At 35.1% G+C, this 24,337-nt stretch overlaps 1 protein-coding gene across 1 annotated transcript in view; it reads right to left on the bottom strand.

Moving 5' to 3' along the window:
* LOC129226171 (cell adhesion molecule DSCAM-like) overlaps window positions 1-24,337 on the bottom strand; it is a 134,745-nt gene that overhangs the window by 21,560 nt on the left and 88,848 nt on the right. The window contains exon 10 of the mRNA XM_054860772.1: window positions 2,837-3,071. Within this exon, the coding sequence (XP_054716747.1) occupies window positions 2,837-3,071 (235 nt within the window). The remainder of the gene's footprint in view (window positions 1-2,836; window positions 3,072-24,337) is intronic.

The following is a 24,337-nucleotide window of genomic DNA, read 5'->3' as shown; positions in this document are numbered from 1 at the left end:
TAATTACTTAAAAAGTCTTAAAATAATAAATTTCCAAAATTTAAGCCTTATTTTAAACTCTAACATTTTGTTTGCGTCTGCTTTTTTTTTTTTTCAAAGTTGTTTTCAGATTTTACTTTTTATTAGTTCGTGAAATTACGTTTTGGCATTAAAAAATTTTATTAATAATTTTCACTTTGACGGTAAATAAAACATTTCAAGAATATTACTTTAAACTATACTAGTTTTTTTTTTTTTTTTTTTTTTTTTTTTTCAAAGTTGTTTTCAGATTTTACTTTTTATTACTTCGTGAAATTACGTTTTGGCATTAAAAAATTTTATTAATAATTTTCACTTTAACGGTAAATAAAACATTTCAAGAAAATTACTTTAAACTATGCTAGTTTTTTTTTTTTTTTTTTTTTTTTTTTTTCAAAGTTGTTTTCAGATTTTATTTTTTTTTTACTTCGTGAAATTGCGTTTTGGTATTAAAAAATTTTATTAATAATTTTCACTTTGACGGTAAATAAAACATTTAAAGAATATTACTTTAAACTGTACTAGTTTTTTTTTTTTTTTTTTCAAAGTTGTTTTCAGATTTTACTTTTTATTACTTCGTGAAATTACGTTTTAGCATTAAAAAATTTTATTAATAATTTTCACTTTGACGGTAAATAAAACATTTCAAGAATATTTCTTTAAACTATACTAGTTTTTTTTTTTTTTTTCAAAGTTGTTTTCAGATTTTATTTATTTTTTACTTCGTGAAATTGCGTTTTGGTATTAAAAAATTTTATTAATAATTTTCACTTTGACGGTAAATAAAACATTTAAAGAATATTACTTTAAACTATACTTTTTTTTAAAGGTGTTCCACGATAAAAGAGGTTCCTTGAAAGGTTTCCACTGATTAAAAAAATTAAGAAACGCTGGCCTAGAGCTTCATGATTTCTTAATCGGGCCCTGCGAATGATATGCCTCACCACCCCGATACATATATGATAATAACTAGCACAATTTTATTCCAAATCTTTATTTGCAGATAAGACAGCACACAAGATAGGTTTACAATGCAAAGATGGGAAATCACAGGCATCGGTGGGATTCGAACTCACGAACTCCGGCGTACGAAGCGAAACATTTACCACAAAGCTTCGAAGTCTCTGGTAGGTTATACATACTTGCCAACCCTACTGTTTTTAACTGGAGACTCCCGTTTTTTGCTTCCATCTCCCGATTTCCCGCTTTTGCAGTTTTTTCAATCAATCATCAAAACGTTTCACTCTTTTCGCAATAGATGGCGCCCTTTTATAGTCATCCTTCAATGTCAGGGGAAAAGAATTTTCCCAATTAATAACTCTTCATTTAGTAAAAATTTATTTTTGGGAGCTTTCCTCATTGCATGTTTAACGAAACACGTGCTTCAATCAATCATCAAAACGTTTCGCTCTCTTCTCAATAGATGGCGCCCTTTTTTATAGTCATCCTTCAATGTCAGGGGAAAAGAATTTTCAAAATTAATGACTCTTCATTTAATAAAAATTTATTTTTGGGAGCTTTCCTCATTGCATGTTCAACGAAACACGTGCTTTAACGAAAATTGCAGTAGATTTCAATCTTTTTGCATCTTCAAAATATTTCAATTATTTCGAAAGTTTGAAGTTATTTTAACATGTGCTACCCTAGACCTACTTATCTTATATTTTATTTTCATAAAATATTGATTTTTTTTTAATTTTAGTAATTGCATTTTTTTAAGCGACTTTTTTGGTAGAAGCAGTGGAATGTACGAAATTTTAAGCAATTTCACTCATTATTTGGTTTTTCCTTTGCAGTATATTTTTCTTGCTGCTACCAATTAGTTTACATCTGCAAAAAATCCCCATTTCACTTTAAATTTAGTATTAATTTTATTTAAAAGCATAATTTAATAATTTTGTTGTGAAATATGTCGCTGGTGAACCACCTATATACCTTTAGTTGAATCTCCCTTTTTTTCCCTTCAAAGGTTGGCAAGTATGGTTATATTCCTATCCTATTCCTATTCAGAGTCACAACTGTATTTATGTCGAGGACTGCATACTAAGTGCCTTGCCTCCGTTATTTTATATACCGATAGATGGCAGCACCATCACCGAATCGAACAGTTAATGAGAATTTAGAACTAGTCCAGGAGCTAATAGCTACCTGGTGCTAGCACCCCTAAAGGTATCGTTTCACTTTTAGGACGTTGAGACCACGAGCCTATTTAACGTCGCCCAGTCCCCTTTAATGACGACGGTGGGTCTTCGACCATCGAGGTTCGAACCCAGGACCCTCCGGCCCCGAATCCGACACTCTACCGATCGGGCTCCCACGGCCCGTATGGATTTATGAAACAGTGGCGTAGCCATGGGGGGGGGATAGGGGGGTCAGAACCCCCCCATGAGCCCCCAAACAATATATATGTATATATATCTATATGTATATATATATATATATATATGTATATATACATACATATATATATATATATACATACATATATATATATATACATACATATATATATATATACATACATATATATATATACATACATATATATATATATATATATATATATATATATATACATACATATATATATATATATATATATATATATATATATATATACACAGTATAAGTCTGTAAACTTGAGGGCATGGCTTTACTTTAAACTTCAGAGAAAATTAACCCCCTCCAAGGATTTTTTCTCGCTACGCCACTGATATGAAACACGTTTATCGTTTATGATCATGTTGCCAAAACAGCCGAGAGAAATACTTTTTCTTTTTCATTTTATTGTTACTTTAATATAAACTTTTTCCGTTACCTCTTCTTCTGGTGCGTGCGAAAAGAGGCACGGAGGGCGGGCCCTGGCCGGCCTGGTTGTGCGCCCTCACCACCACTTCGTACTCGGTGTCCTCTCTCAGGTCCTGGAGGACGAACTCTTGGGCGGAGCCGGGAGAGAGGGGCGTGGCCCGGTACTCGTAGTGGGCCCCGCCCACCTCCCTGAACCCCAACTCGTAGCCGCGGATGGCCCCGTTCTGCTGATCAGGAGCCGGAGCCTGCACGGTTTGGAGAAAATTTGAGTGAGAATTTAATCAAAAAAGAGATGACATTAGTAATTTGAAATTATGTTATACCGTTATTGGTTACAGTTTTTTTCGGAAAGGCAGGATTTACAGGGTGTCCTGAAACAGACTAACTATTTTCAAACATTTTTAACAGGAAAACGTTGAATGATAAAAAAAAATTATTCTCACTGTTAAAAATTCAGGAAGATTTTCTGGTAATTGTTAACTGTAAAATGGCGGACTTACAGCATCGCTGATTTTTACGCTAATTTATACCGGAGAAATCCCCAGCGCCAATTGGTTGCTGTAGCCTACCGTGGAAACCGTAAAATTTTACAGTACTATTTGATTTTTACGGTAATAGTTACTGGCAACATGGATGTCCGTAACAATCACCGTAAATTTGCCGGAAAATTTTTAACAGTGTAGCAGAAAATTCATGCAAGGGGCCGTAAGTTTCGTCCAACAGAGTTCTAAATTTTAGTCCAAGAATTTTAAAATAGATGGCACTGCAGATCGTAAGACCGTAAATACCGAAAAGTAGAAAATTACATCATAGTTTTTCGTAAAATGTTTTTAATAAATAAAACTACACAACAATATTTTCAAAATGTCTACCGCCGGCTGCAACAACATGTCGCAATCAGAGGAAAAATTGGTGATTTTCAATCCTTCTTTTTTGACTAATAGGCTTACTATCTGCAGAGCCATCTATTGAAAAATTTTTGAACTAAAATTTGAAGTACTGTGCAAAAAAAAAAAAAAAGCGTCGTAAAAAAATAAATAAATAAAATAGTAATAACATGGAAGGAGAAAAAACTTTAATTTTTCCAACGCTTAATTTTTAATTAATTTTTTTAAATGCACGATTTTTAAAACAAGGAAAACAAATGATGTACTTTGGCGTATCTGCGTTGTCGCGTTGAATGCTTATGCTTGTTGTCTACCGCGTTTTCAGCTTATGATAATTCAATAGCGAATTAAATATTGCGCTCCACGCTTGCTATAAACCATATCTTTGCCAGTACATGTGAGTAAAGATGCGAATTAAATATTGCGCTCTGTGCTAATGACATCAGCGAATGGCATTTCATCGCTTGTGATGTCATGTGCAGAAGCGTAAAAAATGAAATTGCACCGTTTAAAATAATTGTTAGAAAATATTAAACTTCGTGAAATTTTAAAAAATGGTTGCATACTACATCTTTAAGCATGCTCTTTCAGAAAAAAAATATACTGTTACAAATTCTGTGAATAGTAATTATTTTTGTGATTAATTTGTTGTAATCTGGCTAAATTTGACGTTTATTCCATTATTTTTCATTTAAAATTATCTTAGCAACGTAACCTATAAATAGTTTCTTGTTATAAAAAATACAACCCCCCAACATTCGTATGATGTATATGGTCCCCGGATAACATTTGTGAAAATGGAATAAAAAGAAAACATCGTGAAGCATTTCGAATTTTTCGAAACTTCTCTAGGATTTATAAATAGCCTCCGCTCCGCGTGTGAAAGGGGAGTCAGTTTTGCTTTTTAAACTGTCTGAATTTCCTCTGAGCCGTTAGCTCTGTTATTGTGTGTATTAGCCTTTGCGTTGTGTGTTCGCGTATTTTGACGTAAATACGTGTGTAATCCTTGAGTTTACTGTATTAATGGGGTCGTTTCCAAAATTTCAAAAGTATTTTTTTCTGAAAGAACATGCTTAAAAGCATAGGATATGACCATTTTTTAAGTAAATTTTTTAAGTTTAATATTTTCAAAAAAAAAAAAAAAAAACTTAAGTCGTTGCGCTTTTATTGTTTACATTTCTGTCGTGTGACATCACAAAGGATGAAATGCCATTCAATGTTGCCATTCACAGAACAAAATATTTAATTCGCATCATTACTCACGCGTATTGGCCACGATATGGTTGATAGCAAGTGTAGAGCGCAATTTTGATTCGCTTCTTGATTATCATAACGTGGAAATGTGGTAGCAAGATACGCCAAAATGCATTATTTGTGACGTCATCAAGACCACGCCTTGTTTCCCAAATCGGACATTTTAAAAAAGTTATTAAAAAATAACTGTTGGGAAAATGAAAGTATTTTCTGGGTCCATGTTATTATTATTATTATTATTTTTTTTTTTTTTTTTGCTCATTCTATCCATTTCAATGACTAAAAGTAATACTTTTGACTGAAGGAAACCACCCCATTGATATTTGCCTAATTGCTATGGTTAATTTAGCAGTTGCTAACGATATTTCTTGCACATAGTTGTAAATAAATCTCCTGTGGTTTCTCAAGAACTGTGTCTTCATTTAAAGAAAGTTTCAAGTTGCGTCGAACGCGTAACAATACTTTTAAAATTTCGGAAGCAATCCCACTGTCAAAATTTAGAGTTTCATTTTAAAAGTGAGAACTTCAGTTCCACAGATTCGTGTCGGCGCATATTATAAAGTCTAATATTAAGGCATCGCTCCGCACCGTTCATTTTAAGGATTCGGTCTGCTATAAGCCGTAAATGAACTATTTTTCTTACCTTCCACCGTATTATCAGGTGGTTGAGTCCCCTGGAAAACACCATCAAATCCGTCGGGTATCCCGAAGGCCCTGAAAGGAAAATATTGAAGTGAGACGCAAGTTATTGGACTTTGATTCTTCTTCTCCTGAAACCTGATCCGCACGAATATGTATATTGATATTAGTTACTTCATAGTTCATAGAACAAGGCGCTATTGAATAAGAGTCGTTTTATTTTGTATTATATTATATTATACTAATAATAAAGCTAAAAGTCTCTCTGTCTGGATCTCTGTGACGCGCATAGCGCCTAGACCGTTCGGCCGATTTTCATGAAATTTGGCACAAAGTTAGTTTGTAGCATGGGGGTGCGCTCCTCGAAGAGATTTTTCGAAAATTCGATGTGGTTCTTTTTCTATTCCAATTTTAAGAACAAAATTATCATAAGATGGACGAGTAAATTACGAAATTATCATAACGTGGAACCGCAACATGGGCACAAGCCAATTGGCGAGATACGAAATTATCATAACGTGGAACCGTAACGTGGATACAAGCCAATTGGCGAGAAAATTCACCATACATTATTTGTAAGTATACAGGCGAACCAAAAGATCTTTTAATTTTTCTATTACGGGCAAAGCCGTGCGGGTACCACTAGTAAGAAATGAAGGGTGATCTGGATTTTTTTTTTTTTTTTTTTGGTCCGAGGATCATTTCTTAGGAGTACAATATGCTTTAAACACATTGAGCTAACAGGAAGGAAAAAAATGCATGAAATTAACAATTGTTAAGATTTTTTTCAGGGGGGGGAGGCTTTTATGGACATTACGTCCTTTTGCGTCTAATAAATGATAAGCATTTTTCAATGACCAAAAATGTCGGCTGGGTGAGGTTGTGGTAAACCTTCTGGCCTGTTATGCAGAAAGTCGTGGGTTCAAACACGGCTTCAGTCGGCAAATTTTCCAGATTCTGAACACCTATGTGACAAAATATCCATCACAATGATATTTTTTCCTCTCAATCTAAATTAACCATTCGCAAAATAGACCAGTGCCAATAGCTTTGAAAATGGTAAAAAGTCGAAAAAATTTAGAACAGGATAAAACCAGCTAGAAAGGTAAGAAAATCTAATAACATTAATAGGAAAAATAAATTACGGGCGAGCTGAGTTCGGGAAGGGGGGTGTAGGGGGGTTTAAGGGGGGGGGGGGAATGGTTTATCACGATTTCCGGAAAAACCAAGAGTCCTATTGAAAAAAACTAAATTGCAAAGTTGTTGGTAATAAAAAGATCTACAACTTTTGCATTTGCACTTTTTTTCTATAACCTCAAAATATATGCAAAAAATTCAAAAAACCGACTTTTTGGTTTTTTATTTTTATCTCCCACAAAAAAAATTCTTTTTCACTAAATTTAATGAAAAGTTACCTTATTATGTCTCAAATACACTCTAATTTTTTGGATTTAAAATATTTATTTTTTCTCCTTATTTTGACTCAGTAGTAAAAAATCATCAGAATTTTCAATCAAAAAATCTCACGTCAAAATATCTGATTTTTTTAAAAAATCGGAGCAAGTTTTTTTTGTTGGAATCTCTACTTTTTGATGGTATAAAAAACAATTTACAATACTATAGAAATTTTTCGCAAAAAATGAAAAAAATCAAAAAACTCGAATTTGAAAAAAAAAAAAAAGTCATAACTATATAAAAATTTTAAGCTCCTTATTAAAATGTACACTTTAATTACTCGAAAAATGAAATTTTTCATGTTACATTGACACAAACTGAAAATAAAAATATATTAAAATAATTAAAAATCAAGCTACAGCATGCACTTGTTTTATACCCTTCTCATCCACCATTAGACGGAGACTGCAGTGCCCCCTATAGTTTTTGGAGTTGCGAATAGCAAGCTACACTGTAGGATGGGATAAATGAGTAATTTCCGCAATTTCGAACTGTGTAACCTTGAATATTATGAAAAATAATCAGTTTTCCAATTGTGTTTGCTGTTAATTATTGTGTTTGCTGTTAATTTAATAAATAGCTTAAAATTTTACATAGTGATAATTTTTTTTTTTCAAATTCGAGTTTTTTTGATTTTCTTCATTTTTTGCGAAAAGTTTCCATAGTATTGTATATTGTTTTTTATACCATCAAAAAGTAGAGATTCCAACGAAAAAAACTTGCTCCGATTTTTAAAAAAAATCAGATATTTTGACGTGAGAATTTTTGATTGAAAATTCTGATGCTTTTTTACTTCTGAACCAAAATAAGGAGAAAAAATAAATATTTTAAATCCAAAAAATTACAGTGTATTTGGGACATAATAAGGTAACTTTTCATTAAATTTAGTGAAAAAAAAAATTTTTTTGTGGGAGATAAAAATAAAAAACCAAAAAGTCGTTTTTATGAATTTTTCGCATATATTTTGAGGTTATAGAAAAAAAGTGCAAATGCAAAAGTTGTAGATCTTTTTATTACCAACAACTTTGCAATTTAGTTTTTTTCGATAGGACTCTTCGTTTTTCCGGAAATCGTGATAAACCGTTTTCCCCCCCCTTAAACCCCCCTACATCCCCCCTTCCCGAACTCAGCTCGCCCGTAATTTATTTTTCCTATTAATGTTATTAGATTTTCTTACCTTTTGAACTGGTTTCATCCTGTTCTAAATTTTTTGGGTCTCAAACATTATTGGCACTGGCCTAAAACTAATAGAACACCTTTTAATAAAACTAAAGTGTGGAGTAATGTGGTTCAAAAATGCATGTAAAAAAAAAAAGGTTTCTCTTAGATAACAGAACACCGATTAATATTTTTAGACTTGTGGATAGTAATCAGTAGCACCCTATTTCAACTGAAAGAGAGTGCTCAACTCCCTCCCCCCAAACTTCATAAGTATAGGGAGAGGGGTTAAAATAATACATTGAACTGAAAAAACAATGCTACGTATTGTTACAAATTCTGTAAATAGTAATTATTGTAGTAACGTAACCTGTAAATAGTTTCCCGTAATGAATATACAACCCCTTTTCATATGGCTAAAGTATACGATCCCTTATTTTCTTTTCTTTTCATTGATAAAATTTGATAACGGTCTACGCATTTCGAGAAGAGGTAACAATGTTGTGGAAAATTCCTCGATGTTTATAAAAGCCGTTAGCAATGGATAAAGAGGGGAGTTTCGATTGAGAGTTCGAACGGAGAGCGTATTTGCTCTGTTTATAGCGAGGCATTTCGCTGTGTTGGTTTCGTATTTGGAAGTAAATACGTGTGTAAACGTTGAGTTTACGGTGTTGTGTGATAATTGCTTAATTGCTGATGAATAATTTAGCAGTTGTTGACGATCTTTCCTGTACATAGTGTAAATAAATTTCCTGTGTTTTTATCAAGAACTGTGTTTTCATTACAAGAAAGTGGAAGTCGCACCGAATCCGTTACAGTATTATAATATACACGAGTGTTATGCATACACATTGCAATAAAATAGCCATTTACAAAAATACAGCTGGGGAAATTGAATGTTTCTCAATGTGTGGCATTTTCTTTGCTACGGCTAATGTTAAATGGGGGGATCATTGAGCACCTTCTCAAAATTTGAGTAAGAAGCTAAAACTTTTAACGCACAATACTATTGGTACATCTAAAAAAAATAGAGGATGTCCTGGACTCTAGCTCTCTTTTTCGAACCACCCTAGTGACCATCTATACCGGGGGTTCCCATTCGCGGCACCCTTCGAAGAATTTATCCCCCATTATACATATACTCTATTATACATATACAGGCGAACCTCCATATATCGAATTTCCACATATCGAAATTTTCTTTATATCGAAATCCCAGCACATTTCTATGCTCGTTACATAAAAAAATTGTTTCTATATATCGAAAAAATCTCTACATATCGAATTTTTTTTCGAGACATTCGTAGATTTTTTATCCTCTTTAGACTGTTTGTCTCATGAAAAATGAAGGTTAGGGGAGAAAATTATGTTCGCTAGAGGTTGCTACGAAACTCATAAGGAATCTGGGGTTGAGGGATGTGTAGATAGGTCGTTGTTTCGTTCTAGAATTCTTATATTCCTTCAATTTACTTCAAATATCTTAGTTGAAACCAGTAACAGTGTAAACTCAGTTTCAATTCATCCCTTTTGTCTGTTGATTTTCGTTCCTAGTCGTTTTAGCTGCAGTAAAAACCGTTTAAGTAGATTAAATTTTTACTTTTCTCTATTTGTCAAAACGAAAATCCCCTAATGTTACAGATCAAATTGAATTGCCGAAGAATGAAGATGTATGATGGCGCAAAAATGTAATTTCTGTTATTTTTTTAATGATTAACTTTCATTTAATCCGATGCTCGTATAAATTAGAAATTCGGTTTCATTCACGAAAATGAGCTTTAACTTTAATGTTTTAGGAGATTTTTAGGACAAAATAAAATCGTTTCTATTTATCGAAATTTCTAAACATCGAATTTTTTTCCGGCAATTTGCTACTTCGATATATGGAGGTCCGACTGTACACACATTGAATTGGCGGCACCCCTTGACACCTCTCTCTGCGGTACCCTTAGGTACAGCGGCACCCACTTTGGGAACCCCTGTTCTATACAGTGCAGGAATGAGGGATGCCAAAACTTTTTTTTTATTTTCAATATGAGTCAGTGAATTTTCAAATCGCCCCCCCCCCCCGACCATCTCCGAATTTGGTGAAATTTTATAGAGGTGCAGGGATGCTTTTGAAACTGTCCTATGCAAATTTTCAGCTTCCGAGATTCAAATCTTGAGGGCCAGGATCCACCATATAGTATCCCCTATATATCATACTATTAGTAAGTGTGAAAAAAATACGGGGTGTGCTGGACCCTAGCTGGGAAAAAAAAGTGTTTTTGAACCACCCTACTGAGGAGATACACATACAGTAGACTCCCGATTATCCGCGAGCGGTTTATCCGCCCGCGAATCAATCAACAATCACGAACATGTATTTTCGCAGTAAAAAGCTAATACCAGTGGCTTTTTTTTTTTTGAAAAATTGTAACTTTACACTCGGTTGTTTTTGCTTGATTGATTGATTAATTCAATTTTATATTATTATTATTATTATTATTATTTTTGTGCGTTCTTCATCGTACATACACTTGTTAAGTTCGGTTGTGCAAAAATGCAAAACATTTGTACTGTACTCTATATATATTTTCACTGTTTGCAGAAAGTGTTATGCATCAATACAGTTAAGAATTAGAGATAGGACAATTTTTACCTGATTTGTCCCCCATTTTAGTCTTTTTGTGGTTATCCGCGATTTTTATTATCCGCGGCACTTGTGCCACCCAATTCAGCGGATAATCAGGAGTTTACTGTAGTTAAGTTCTACGCGAAATTGGAAAAAGTTCAACAACTGTTGCACTGTGGTGTCCCTTACTTTCTTCCTGTGTGGAGAATCGAACGGGGATGGAGGGTGGCGAGGCCCCGAATTCGTTCTCCGCGATGAGCCGGACGATGTAGGAGGTGCCGGGCTTCAGACCTTCCAGGACGTGTTCCCTCCTCTCCTCTCCCCGGATGCTCGCCTCCTCTAGTTTCGGAGGACCCCCTGAAAGCAAAAGAAATCCTTTGAAATCTCCTTTCTCAAAAATGGAATTGCAAGCGTTTTTAAAAAAGAACTTTGCTATTCTCAACTCCAATAAACTATAGAGGGCGCTGCAGTCACTGTCTAATGGCGGATGAAAAAGGTAAAACAAACAAATGCCGTAACTCAGGGGTGATTGTGTTCCGGTATTTTACCGAATTTCCGGTATTTTCGGACACATTTCCGGTATTTTTATGTCCGAAAATACCGGAATTATGTTTTTTTTTGTTATGCTTTTATCTCCCTATCTCCGCAATTTTTTGAAATTGTACTCATCAAATATACCTGCAAGAGCCTTAAGATGGACACCTATCCGTTAAGATGGACAAATAAATGTCAAGATAATTTGTATAACACCAGCTCAAAAGTAACTTTGTAACCCCATTAAAAATTTAATCACATGTACACACACTATTTTGACTCAGAACTATTTAATACTATGGCAAAGGTGCACTTAAGTAATAAGTGGTCAAAGATTACCCCCCCCCCCCCGATCTCGCTTTGAAACTTTCAGGTATTTTTTGATGAACTCACAATCACCCTTTGGGCCGTAACTTATAACTTGCTTTGTTGCTTTGTGAATGACAGTCATTTTTTATCGTATCTGTGGGAAGCTTTCTTTTCTATTCCTCTGAAATTACATTACACCACAATCTGTCTGAAGCCTGTAATTCACCCCAAAGAAAACACGTGGAATGGAATGTTTTACCTTTTTCGGTAGTATTGTTAATCACCGCGAGTTAGCGTATTCGAGCTCTGGAGTTGCGAATAGAGGAAAACAACGCTTATTGATCAGATATTTTGAAATGCCAGTACATCTTTATATATAAAAATGAATGTTTGTCTGTATGTCATCCATGAACTCAAAAACTACCCGGCAGATTTGACTGAAACTTTCACCGTTTGTTATTTTTGGTACTGGGAATGTTTATAAACCAGTTCGAAAAAAATCCGATCGATCGTTCCTTTTTTATTCCAATTTAAGTCACAATCCATTGGATAAATACGAATAAAATGATCGGCTGCAGAAATGAATTCGCGTGAAAGATCTCATTGATAAGAAGTTAGCCATTTTTCTTGAGTTTGAACAAATAGATTCTTTCTTTATTGTTTTCATGCAACGGGGGGATTTAAAACTTTTTCTGTTTGATATTTTTAGCGATGGATTGATCTTGCAAACTGCGTGAGTACAAAATTTGAGCATAGTCACGGCTTCACTGGATACCTGTACCGATTATTATGAAAATTGCTATACATATGTATTTTTCCACGGAGAACGTGCATAATAGGCTCATTGAAGCCACTCGCCACCAGGTGGCACTGCAGAGTAGCAACTTCTGCCCCGTTCAACCGATTGTCATGAAAATCAGTATAATGATGTATTTTTTTTTTTTTTTTTTTTTTTTTTTTTTTTTTTTTTGGCGTAGCAACGCGCGTCGGGTACAGCTAGTTATCATATAAATAATAGTCAATGATCGAGTATGTTTATCATTCAGGGAAGGGCTTTATCGTGGCAAGGCTAAACTCGATCCGGTCACTTCACTGTTTTACTGGTAAGACTGTTGTCTTTTCAGGGGAATGAAGAAACGAAAACAATGAACGCTACCTACTGGAGTTTCGAGTTAATCCACTGGAGTGAGGGTTACCATTTCAACTGTGAAAATATCACCAAACTGGCAATGGCTTCGTACAAATGAAGAAGCAATTTTCTCCCGTCATACCTTGACGGGCGACTATCTAGTTTAATAATAATAATTATTATTATTATCATTATCATGCAGGCATCAGGGTATCTTTCGGCCAGACCGGATGAATTTGCGCCACCCCATATTTTTTGTATTATAGTTTATTTTAAAACTATAAACAGCAGAAATCTTATTTTCAGCAAGAACGTGTTGCTGGGATTTCCATTAAGAGGTCCGTAGTCCTCCCCCCCCCTCGAAGAAAAAGGAATGGTGTGGCGCAAAGTTATCCGGACTGGCTCAAAGATGCACTGAAATACTGTAATGCCCTGAATTAATCATAATAGTAAAATGTGTTCTTTACAAAGTAAGAGTTTTTTTTTATTTATAAATTAATTAATTAATTTATTTTTTGCAATTGCGAATGGGGTCGTTTCCAAAATTTTAAAAGTATTTTTTTCTGAAAGAGCATGCTTAAAAACATAGGATCTGACCATTTTTCAAATAATTTGTTTAAGTTCAATATTTTAAAAAAAAATTACTTAAATCGGAGCGCTTTCATTGTTTACGGCTTCTGCCGATGACATCATAAAATATGAAATGCTATTCAGTGTTGCCATTCACAGAGCAAAATATTTAATTCGCATCTTTACTCATCTGTATTGGCAACGATAGGGTTGATAGCAAGCGCAGAGCGCAATATTTAGTTCGCTGCTTGATTATTAAAACGTAGAAACGTTGTAGAAAGATGCGGCAAAGTACATCATTTGTGACGTCATCAAGACCACGCCTTTCTTGCAAAATCGGACATTTTAAAAAATTGATTTAAAAAAAAACTGTTGGGAAAATAAAAGTATTTTCTGGGTCCATGTTTTTATTTATTTATTTATTTTTTTTTTTTTTGAGCAATCACGATTGCTTATTGTTCTCACTTACTGTTTTTTGATGTCCTTTGAGTTTATTTTCTCACCGTCACCCTCCGCACCATCACCGTCGACCGGCTCCTCACGATGCTGCTCCTGTAGCGAAAGCCGTCTCCAGGTTGCATCCATGTCCTACACACACTCGCATACATACACAACTATACGCACACATACACGCACATACACCTACACACACATACACATACACACACGCATACATACAGACACCTACACACAACTACCCACACATTCATGCCTGCACACAGACACAAACACATATGCCTACACACACATACACATACCCCCCCACACACACATTCATACACACAACTACCCACACACTTATGGCAGCACACAGAAAGAAACACACATGCCTACACACAAACACACACGCCTACATACACACACTCGTTACTGCGAAAAACATAATTTGAATTCAAGATGTCAAAATTCAAATTAATTTTTTTTTTGCTCATTCTATCCATTTCAATGACTAAAAGAAATACATTTAACTAAAGGAAACCACCCCATTGTAGGTTACTGATTTTAAAAATAATCAATAAGATGAGATATATAGTCTGGAGAAGATAAATAACTTAAATAAAACAGTATTAATAAATGAAAAAAAAAAAACTCAATTGAAATAATCCTTCCGTTTGAACGTGCGGAAAAATCACGATCCATCAATGAAAAGATTTGATCTCTGTAAAAGTGGTTTTTCTGGTAGAGCAGTGCTAGTGCAGGAAAAACCACCTTTCCTAACTACGCGACCTAGAGTTGGGGATTACATGAACTTGTCCGCCATCCAAGGACGGATCCAGGAATCCTTCAAGGGCGGGGCGAAATTGCGTTTTTAGAACTTCAATCTTGGAAAAATTTACAAAGTCTCCTCTAACATAATCCATTGCCGTTTAAGACTGCATTTTTGGAACTGCAGTTTTGAAAAATTAGCAGAGGGAAAGAGCTTGAATCTCATCTTTCCTCTAACGTTACCGAAGATGGTTTAAAATCGCGTTTTTAAGACCTCAAGTTTGAAAGGTTCCAAAAATTTTCCGGTTGAGAGTTCCCTCAATTTGTTTGCAGATGGACTAAAAAATACTTTTGGAACTTAAGGGGTGTCACAGTACCTTTCAAGCAATTTCTTTTAATTTATATAAATTTTATATTTCTTTGAAACCATAACATGCATACTTATTTCTTAATCAATAATTTATTTTCAAAATTTAAAAATATTGCCTACTTTTTTTTAAAAATTCAAAAAATTGAAGAACATTTCAATTTTTTGAAATCCCTAGGGCTTTTTTTATTTTTGCACTAATTAAAAAAAATTTTTTTTTTTTGCTAAACGATCACTATCATCATCTCTAAAAATCTGTGCTTTCATTTGCTTATGAGTTTATTAGAAAATTTTCTGCGATTAATTATGTAAAAAATCAAAGTTTTTTTTAATTGGTTTTTAAAGGTCTAACATGCTCTAAACATTTGAGTCATTTATAAAATGCTTATCCAATGAACAATTTTGTCAACTATGTTATCCCAATTGCAAAAAGTATTACTTTAAAGCTGTATCTTTAATAGAAAAAAAACCTTAGGGATTCTAATGACATGAAAGCACAAAAAAACCATCATCGAGAAAAAGCAGTTTAAAGTTTTTCTTTTGCATAAGAACACATAGCGAGCATGGCCTAAAACCACTCATAACTTTTTAAATATTTGAACTAAAGCATTGAAACTTTTCCCCTGTGTTCAGAATAGTTTTTTTGTTTTGAAATAAGCAATAAAAAATTTTTTTTGATCGTTTCATCATTTTTGAGGTACTGTAAACCCTTAAATGTCGAAGAATTGCCTGTAGAGTCCGTCAAGGGAGGGTCGATCGCCCCCCATCGCCCCTCCCTTGTATCCGCCCATGCTGCCATCTTACTTGCGTTTAATTGAAACTAGCTGCGTTGCCCGGCTTTGCCCGGTCCACCTTGAAAATAAAAATTGTGTCAAGTGACGTATATTTAACAATCAGGCGTAAAAAATAAATTAAAAAAACATCATGATTTCCTTTCCAAACAATGAGGACAATATTAAAATACTTTTAAGAAATTAAATCCAGAAAGATGGATTTAAAATACGTAACCATGGAAACACAAAATGAAATAAGTTTAAGGAATTAAAATGCGAAAGAAAATGGTTCACAATTTGAATGGAATCGAGATTTCTGAAACTTGATTTAAAAAGGCTTGTAACTTTTTTTTCCTTTCGAGATAAAAGCTTATTTTTACGACCACAGGTCGAGTTAGATCTGGAGTGAAAAAGGTCGCTTTTTCCAATGGCGTCAAAAAGAAAGCTGTGGGACAATTCCTTCACTTTTTATTGCTTTGTTTAATGAGGAAAGTAGTGCCTAAATTTCAGCTAATCCTAAAAAAATTCGAGCTAAAAACGCAAATAACTCCCGCCATAATAAAGTTAGAGCATTGAAACAAATTGTGTAGAACGCGGAAAATTCTACCCTTTCTAACGATATGTAATATTACTATTTGCGAGTCATTTTTCACCCCCATATTCGGGAGTTTATGTGAAAATTGGAAGTAAATTGGAATAAAAAAAGAACTATTCATAGAGTTGTTTTCGAACTGTTCTGCAAACCTTCTCAGGACTCAAACGAACAAAGTGTGAAAATTTCAGCTCAATCGGCCGGGTAGTTCTCGAGTTTTGCGAGTTCAAACACACAGACACTTTTTGGGGACTTCATTTTATACTATGTAGAGAAGTGTTTTTCACGTCGCCTACACGTTTGTTTCTTCTACTTAGATTTTACATTGCAAGGCGATTTCACGAAAATTGGTCCTGACACACCAAAATGTTTTTAAACATAGGTAATTTAGAAACAAACCTTATTTTTTGAATTAAAAAAATATTTCCAGCTTTTCATTTCAAGCATCAATTTTGAGTTGAAAATATTTCAATATCAGATTTCAAAAGATTTATTGTTTGCAAAAAATCTTTACGAATAATAAAGCTCTAAGTTTGGCTGGATCTCTGTCCGGAAGTCTCTCTGTGACGCGCAATAGCGCCTAAACCGTTCGGCCGATTTTCGCGAAATTTGGCACAGAATTAGTTTGCACATCGAGGTGACTTTTCGAAAATTCGATTTTGTTCTTTTTCTATTCCAATTGTAAGAATATTTTACCGAGCAAATTATCACAACGTGAACGAGTAAATTACCAAATTATCATAACGCAAAACCGTAACATGGGCGAGCAAATGAACGCTGCAAATTGGCGAGAAATTCATCCTCCATTATTTGTAAATATACAGGCGAATCAAATAACCTTTTCATTTTCTACTACGGGCAAAGCCGTGCGGGTACTGCTAGTAAATAAATAAAACAGTATTAAAAAATTAACGAAAAATAGCTCAATTAAAACAATTACAGTCGAGTCCCGACTTACGCGAGGGATGCGTTCCAAGATCCTTCGCGTAAGTTGAAGTTTCGCGTTGTGGAAAAGGGTATGTGTAAAAACTTTTATAAACATACCCATACGATTAAAGACATTTGTAAACACCACTTCAAACAGTTAAAAACCATTTCTTAACTATGCATTACTGTTTCGTAAACAAAAAATTGAATTTTATTTATTGTATTTAAAAAAAAAACCATTTCATTTAACATAAAAAACTGCAACGATGCACAAAATCAATGATCAATGGGGAAGGAAGACGTAAAATAAACCACTACGGTACGTACGTTACGTAGTAAGAAAAACAAATGCACTATAGTTGTTGAAACTTTCTCTTTTTCCTTCTATCTTCAAACTTTTAATGAAACAGCGCTCTTAGGTGTCATTATATTTCATCAACTTTCCTATATATAATGAAAAAAAATAAATTCAGACTAGTACGGTGTGGGAACTTCCGCCCTCAGCGATGCCAAAGGTATGAAGGTCCATTCACGAAAAAACCGCGATTCCCTTCGAAAAATTTTCATGTTGCGGATGAAGAATTCGCGTTAGGAAAAAAATTCTTTACCGGGGGAAAAAATCGCGTTATAGCCATTTCGCGTAAGTCGGATCGCATTGTAGCGGGAGTCGACTGTACTCCATTTGAACGTGTGGAAAAAAGAAAGAAAGAAAAAAAAACATCCCTTGTGTGTCATTTTCTCAATGAATGGGAATGAACTCTGTAAAAGTGTTTTTTCTGGTAGAGTAGTTTTATTGCAGGGAAAACCACCTTTCCCAACTACGCGTCCAAGAGTGACGGGTTACATAGGTGCTTCGCAGCTTGTCTCCCATCTTACTTGGTGTTCAATGGAAAAAATGTTTTTCACGTCGCCGACACGTTTTTTTTTTTTTTTTTTTCTCGTACTTAGATTTAACATTGCTATGATTTTAAAGGCTTAATACGGGGGGCTCCCAAATTGGATACCGTAAAAAGAGGCGAGGGTAAAATAAAAGAGGGAGTAAAAAATTAAACTTTTTTTTTCATTGTATAGACAAAAATACATCTCGTATTTGAGAATTTTTGAGCAAACCACATCGTTTTGTTGTAAATAGTTCAATAATTATAACATTATGAGGTTTCAAAAAGTCTACTGACTTTTAGATCACCCGTACTTACGTGATGGGTTATTTTACATTTAATGTTATTTAATGGCTTGTTTTATTTATGCAGCGGATTATTTTACTTTAGGAGAAGTTTTTCAGACTTGATTCATTTATTGCTGGATTATTTTACATTTTAATGGAAATCTCAATCTCGTTTGGTAGCTTGTAAAATTTTATTTTATTGGTGTATTTGAGGCACGATATTTTTTATATTTCATTTCACTTGACTGTACATGTTTTGAATGAGTCCATTAACGAGCTGATGTGTGCATCACATGACTTCCTTTTACACCAATTTAATGCTATTTCCCTATTATTGCAATTTTAATGGGATTCTCTCTCTAACTCTTTAAATATCACTAGCAATGGCCACATTGAAAGCAGATTTAAAAAAAAAAAAAAAAAATCGCCAAATTTTTCGCCAAGTTGGCGACAAAACTTGGCAACCAAAAGACTGGCGATATATCGCCAAGTGACCGCCAAATTATAACACCACTTGAGTTTGCATCGAAATTAACAATGATTTCCCCCCAAAAAGGTGCAAAAGACCCCTTTAGAAACACCCGAATGCAACCAAAATAGGAGGTGCACAACTAGACCCCACTACGAGTCTATGTACCAAATTTCAACTTTCTAGGACATACCATTTTTGAGTTATGCGAGATACATACGCACATACGCACATACACACATACGCACATACATACAGACGTCACGAGAAAAGTCGTTGTAATTACCTCGGTGATGGTCAAAATGGATATTTCGCGTGTCTATACATTCTTAGGCACTTTTCCGCATGTGGTCGAATCGAAAAAAAAACTCAACATTCATTTGGGGGTGAGCAAAATGGAAATTAAGGGCGATTTTTGAGTGAAAATTTTTTCGCGAATACAATACTTCCTTTTTTGTAAAAGGAAGTAAAAATGAAGACGCATAATGAGGTCACCAAATTAGCAATCATTAAGTAACCTCGTTTAAATGAGTACGTCAATACAAAATCATAGAAGTCTATTTCAGATACACTGTGTAGTGTCGCCGGCTGCGGAGTCGGATTAAAAATGACAGACTCCGACTCCGAATCCTGGAATCTAAGAGCGTTCGACTCCGACTCCTTTTGCGCCCCAAACCAGTCCGACTCCACTCTTACTGAGCAGCCCTGGTGGAGGTAAAGACTCGGAGGGAAAAGGACCGATTCCAACTCGAGAAGTTTAAAAGCTTTCGACTCCGACTCCGAAGTCTAAAATTTTAGAACTTTCGAATCCGATTCCTTTAGACACTTTAGAGTATTCCACGACATACACCGACTCCAACTCTTAGAATTTTAAAGCTTTCGGTTCCCGACGCTGACTTCTTTTATTGGGTTGACGTTCAGGGTCGGCTTTTTTTTAAAGAGATTTTTTTAATACAATATTTATTTTTATTTATTTATTTATTTTTTGGCAGTTGCACTTGAACATAGGATTCATTGACTAGAGTGCACATAGATAGTGCACTCGGTTTGGGGTCAAAACTTCGCGACCAAAACTTCGCCGATCCATAATTTCGCGCATTCAAAACTTCGCTTGGACAAAACTTCGCGCGGTCAAAACTTCGTCTGAATAAAACTTCGCCGATCCATATCTTCGCGTGTCTAAAATTTCGCCTATTCAGAACTTCGCGTATTCATAACAATAAATTTCTTTAACATACATAAACTTAGCAAACAAGTAAAATATGTCTTTTTTTAGGGGAGGGGTGTCATTGTTCAATGATTTCCAGGAACGCATTAGACACACTATATTTAAGCAACTAATTTTTCACAATTTGCAAGTTAATTGTGTAAAGTCTAAATGATGAAATAATAAATTGATATAAATTCGAAGATTAAATCAGGATTAAATGATCACTTTTTCAAAGACGATAAAAGAATGCAGAAAATTATTGTTTTACAATAATAATTTCATGTTTTATTGATAAACTAGCTGCGTCGCCCGGCTTTTCTCGGTCCACCTCGAAAATAAAAGTTACGTTAAATGACGCGTGTTCAACACTCAGGCCTTAAAAAAAAAAAAAAAAAAAAAAAAAAAAAAAATCAGTAAAATTTTGCGGCACATTGCGGAAAAATAACCAAAAAGTAAACATTCCAAATCTTCCTATGGCAGGGAAAGCCTTTAAAACAAAGCAAGAATTTTACTTGTTCATATTCGAAAAAAAAATGGCAACAGATCTTTCGTTTCAATGATTTTCTTCACGCTATACTTTTTAATAAAAGCATAGCATAGACTAATAATAAGAGTAGACCGAGCTATGGCAACCCTTTTGCTGCTCATAAACCAAACCATGTGACTGGTGGATATCCTAGCAACGGCGGGCGTTGATCAACGCCCGCGAGAAATAAAATAAATAGAATTGATGGAACACGGAAGAATGATTTTTTGTGGAGTCCGAATTGTAAATTTGTTATTCTAAGTTATAAATATTTTGTTAATATGGTGAGTTTTTCGTTTAGATAGTACTGTTTATTTTTATTAGTCAATTTCAATAACTCTCTAAGCAATTAAAGATGCAGGCGCCCAAAAAGAATCGTCAAACGGTAAGATTTTTACCTACAATTTCAATTAAAGATACCGATTAGTACATTTACGCGTTAACGCGAAACGTTTACGCCATTACGTTCACGCCAACGCTGACGTAGAAATTCCGAATGAAATAAAAGTTGCTGAAAACTGTGATCAAAAACTAATTACTAATGTCAAAATAATGCATAACTAAAAGAAAAACAGTTCAATCATCTCTGAACCTGGAAAAAAAATTATAATAAAAACACATTATGTCTTAAAATACATGTCGAGTGCCAAGCTATAGATAATCCTGCCATCTGGCAACCATGCTGCCAAAGTTTTCGCCAAGCCTTCCACTAGTCACATGATGTATCCATGAACCAATTTTTTCATCAGCAAGTCTGGGAAAGTTCGGTCTACTCTTATTATTAGTCTAAGAAGCATAGTTGCGGAAAATTGAGTTGAAGCACTGAATAATCATTTGAATGAAGGAAAGCCTTCGAAAAATAGGGATTTTGCGTCGAAATCGAAGTGTTATAATTAATAGTTTTTAATGGATATCTCCGTTAATTATTATCGGAGGATTATGTTAAAGAGCCAAACATAAAGACGGGAAAATTACGAATCCATCGATACCTGGCTCGATGCTCAATTCACCGGCGTTCGGGAGGAGTAACTCGGACATACATACATACAGATACATACATTGGTACATACATAGATACATACGCTCAGTTTTTAACTATATAAGATAACTGAAAAATTTTTGATGCTTAAAAATTTTGTATTAAATTTTATTTTTTGTCTCATTTTTTTCTAGTCCCATTTTAAACCTAGATTTTCGAAATTTTTCAGAAAATTCAGAAGCGATTCCCCCCTCCCCCCCCCCCCCCCCACTTGGTTTCCACGGTCTCACTCATAATTCGCTCGCCTCTCCATTCGAGTGAGAAATTGATAAACATCTACAGTAGGGCGGATCGAAATTTGTTCTTCTTCGAAATTTTAAATCCTTCCTGTGCGGAAAAAATGTTTTATGATGTACAGATTCATGAAAAAAAAAAATGATAACTAAATAAAACCAAAGAAAAACTATTTTATCTTCCTCTTCATTTCAACTTTCATGCATGATGCATTGAATTTCCTAAACACTTGATTTACTATTATAATATTTATTTTTCTAATCGAAACCGTTAAATTGAAAAATATGTATGTGATTGGAAGATTTTTTTCACATTAAACTAAAACAATTTAATTTTAAAAAGTTTTATTTTAGATGCGAAAAGCAGTATACGTGCAAAGTTTCGTATGTGCAAAGTTTTGTACGCACAAAATTTTGACTACGCGTAGTTTTGTCTAGCCGTAGTTTTTTACCGCATGGAAGTTTAAACACTACTTTCCTCTGGGCATTTTTTTCTGAAACTAAAATCAAAGTCCTGGCGAAGTTTTGGCCACTCGAAGATTTGACCGCGCGAAGTTTTGACTACGCGTAGTTTTGTCTAGCCGTAGTTTTTTACCGCATGGAAGTTTAAACACTACTTTCCTCTGGGCATTTTTTTCTGAAACTAAAATCAAAGTCCTGGCGAAGTTTTGGCCACTCGAAGATTTGACTGCGCGAAGTTATGTCCGGCGAAGTTTTGACCATTTAACTGAGGCTGATATTACCAGGCCGGTTAGTCAGTAATTCTCTGTAGCTTTTCTCTGGCCTTCCAATAGATGAACCGCATCCATAACGGTGTAGCTGCCGCACAGTTCAGTTTGGGAAAGAGAACGTATCGTACCTAAAAAGATGTCCCGCTGTGCAATCATGACCTGTTCTATACGAAAAGCTGCAACAGCGTATCTTCTAGGAACTCATGTGGCCGTGCTCTGCCGCCGTAGTGGGTTTAGTGTCAACCAGGGTGCACCACGAGGAGGCCCATTACATTACACCCCTTTTATTCAATATTAGTTCTAACGTTTGTGTCCACTCGAGTTACGCAAAACCTTTCTCTCCAGAAAAGCGATTAAATACGGCGGTGTAATGGAATGTCACATAGCATAATCAGTGAAGAAACCAGCTTCATGTTGGCGAGTGGTCAGCAACCCTGTGCTGTCACAATTTGATGTATTAAGAACCGTACCAGTGTGTTTATCATTTGGATTTTAACGCTACTCTTCATTCAAACAAGTGTTATTTCTCGTCCTCTTACATTTGACTCCGCCCCCTTATTGCTAAACTTAGATCCCCAAGTGGAGCATGGAATTATTTTAAAGAGAAACAACCAGGGTGATTCTCGTACCGTTTAAACTTCTTCCCCTGTCGTTTTCGGCCAGTCACGTGGAAGAAATCGGATTCGATTCGCTAATCCGATATCAAACTCGGCCGGATGACAGAGCCGAAAACGACGCTCCGAGAACGCTCCGAGTTACTGTGTCCTTTTGAGTACATTTATGAAAAGTGCTTCGTATTTTTCCAAAAATTCTGTTATTTTAATTATTTGTTTACATGGATGTCATTTCTTAAATGCATGAAACAATTCCGGATATTTTGTGCCATTTCATAAAGACTATTTTTGAGCAATCACGATTGCTTATTGCTTTCATTTGACTGTTTTTGGCGTGCTATCATTTTATTTTCCCACCGCCACCCTCCGCACCATCACCGTCGACCGACTCCTCACGATGCTGCTCCTATAGCGAAAGACTTCTCCAGGTTGCATCCATGTCCTACACACACGCGCATACATACACAACTACACACACACATGCCCATACACACATACACCCACGCACAAACACATACACACACATACACCTACACACACAAACACATACACACATGCATACATACAGACACAAACACACACACAAAAACATACACACAACTACCCACACATTCATGCCTGCACACAGACACAAGCACATATGCCTACAAACACATACACATCCCCCGCCCCCACGCACACAAACACTCATACGCACAACTACCAACACTCATGCCTGCACACAGACACAAACACACATGCCTACACACACATATACATACCCCCTACACACAAACACACATACCCCAAACACACAAACACACACGCCTACATACACACACTCGTGATTGCGAAAAACGTAATTTGAATTCAAGATGCCAAAAATTCAAATTAATATAATTTTTTTTACCTGTGTCTCTCCAGTACTGCAACAGGTAGCGGAGGATGGGGCTGTTCCCGCTGTGAGGCGCCACCCATTGCACGGTGACTTCGGTCCGCTTCACGTCCCGCACCTGGACCTCGGAGGGACTTGACGGAGGCTCTGCGGGGAAACAAAAGAAGAATGTCGTTGTAATTTGTCAGCTAGCAAACTGTTTGCTATATTGCTATGTATTTACCATATGTTGTCCCACC

Source organism: Uloborus diversus, chromosome 7 (assembly GCF_026930045.1).
Source record: "Uloborus diversus isolate 005 chromosome 7, Udiv.v.3.1, whole genome shotgun sequence".
NCBI lineage: Eukaryota > Metazoa > Arthropoda > Arachnida > Araneae > Uloboridae > Uloborus > Uloborus diversus.
Note: the sequence above shows the minus strand (reverse complement) of the source record. Positions and strands in the feature narration are given on the sequence as shown.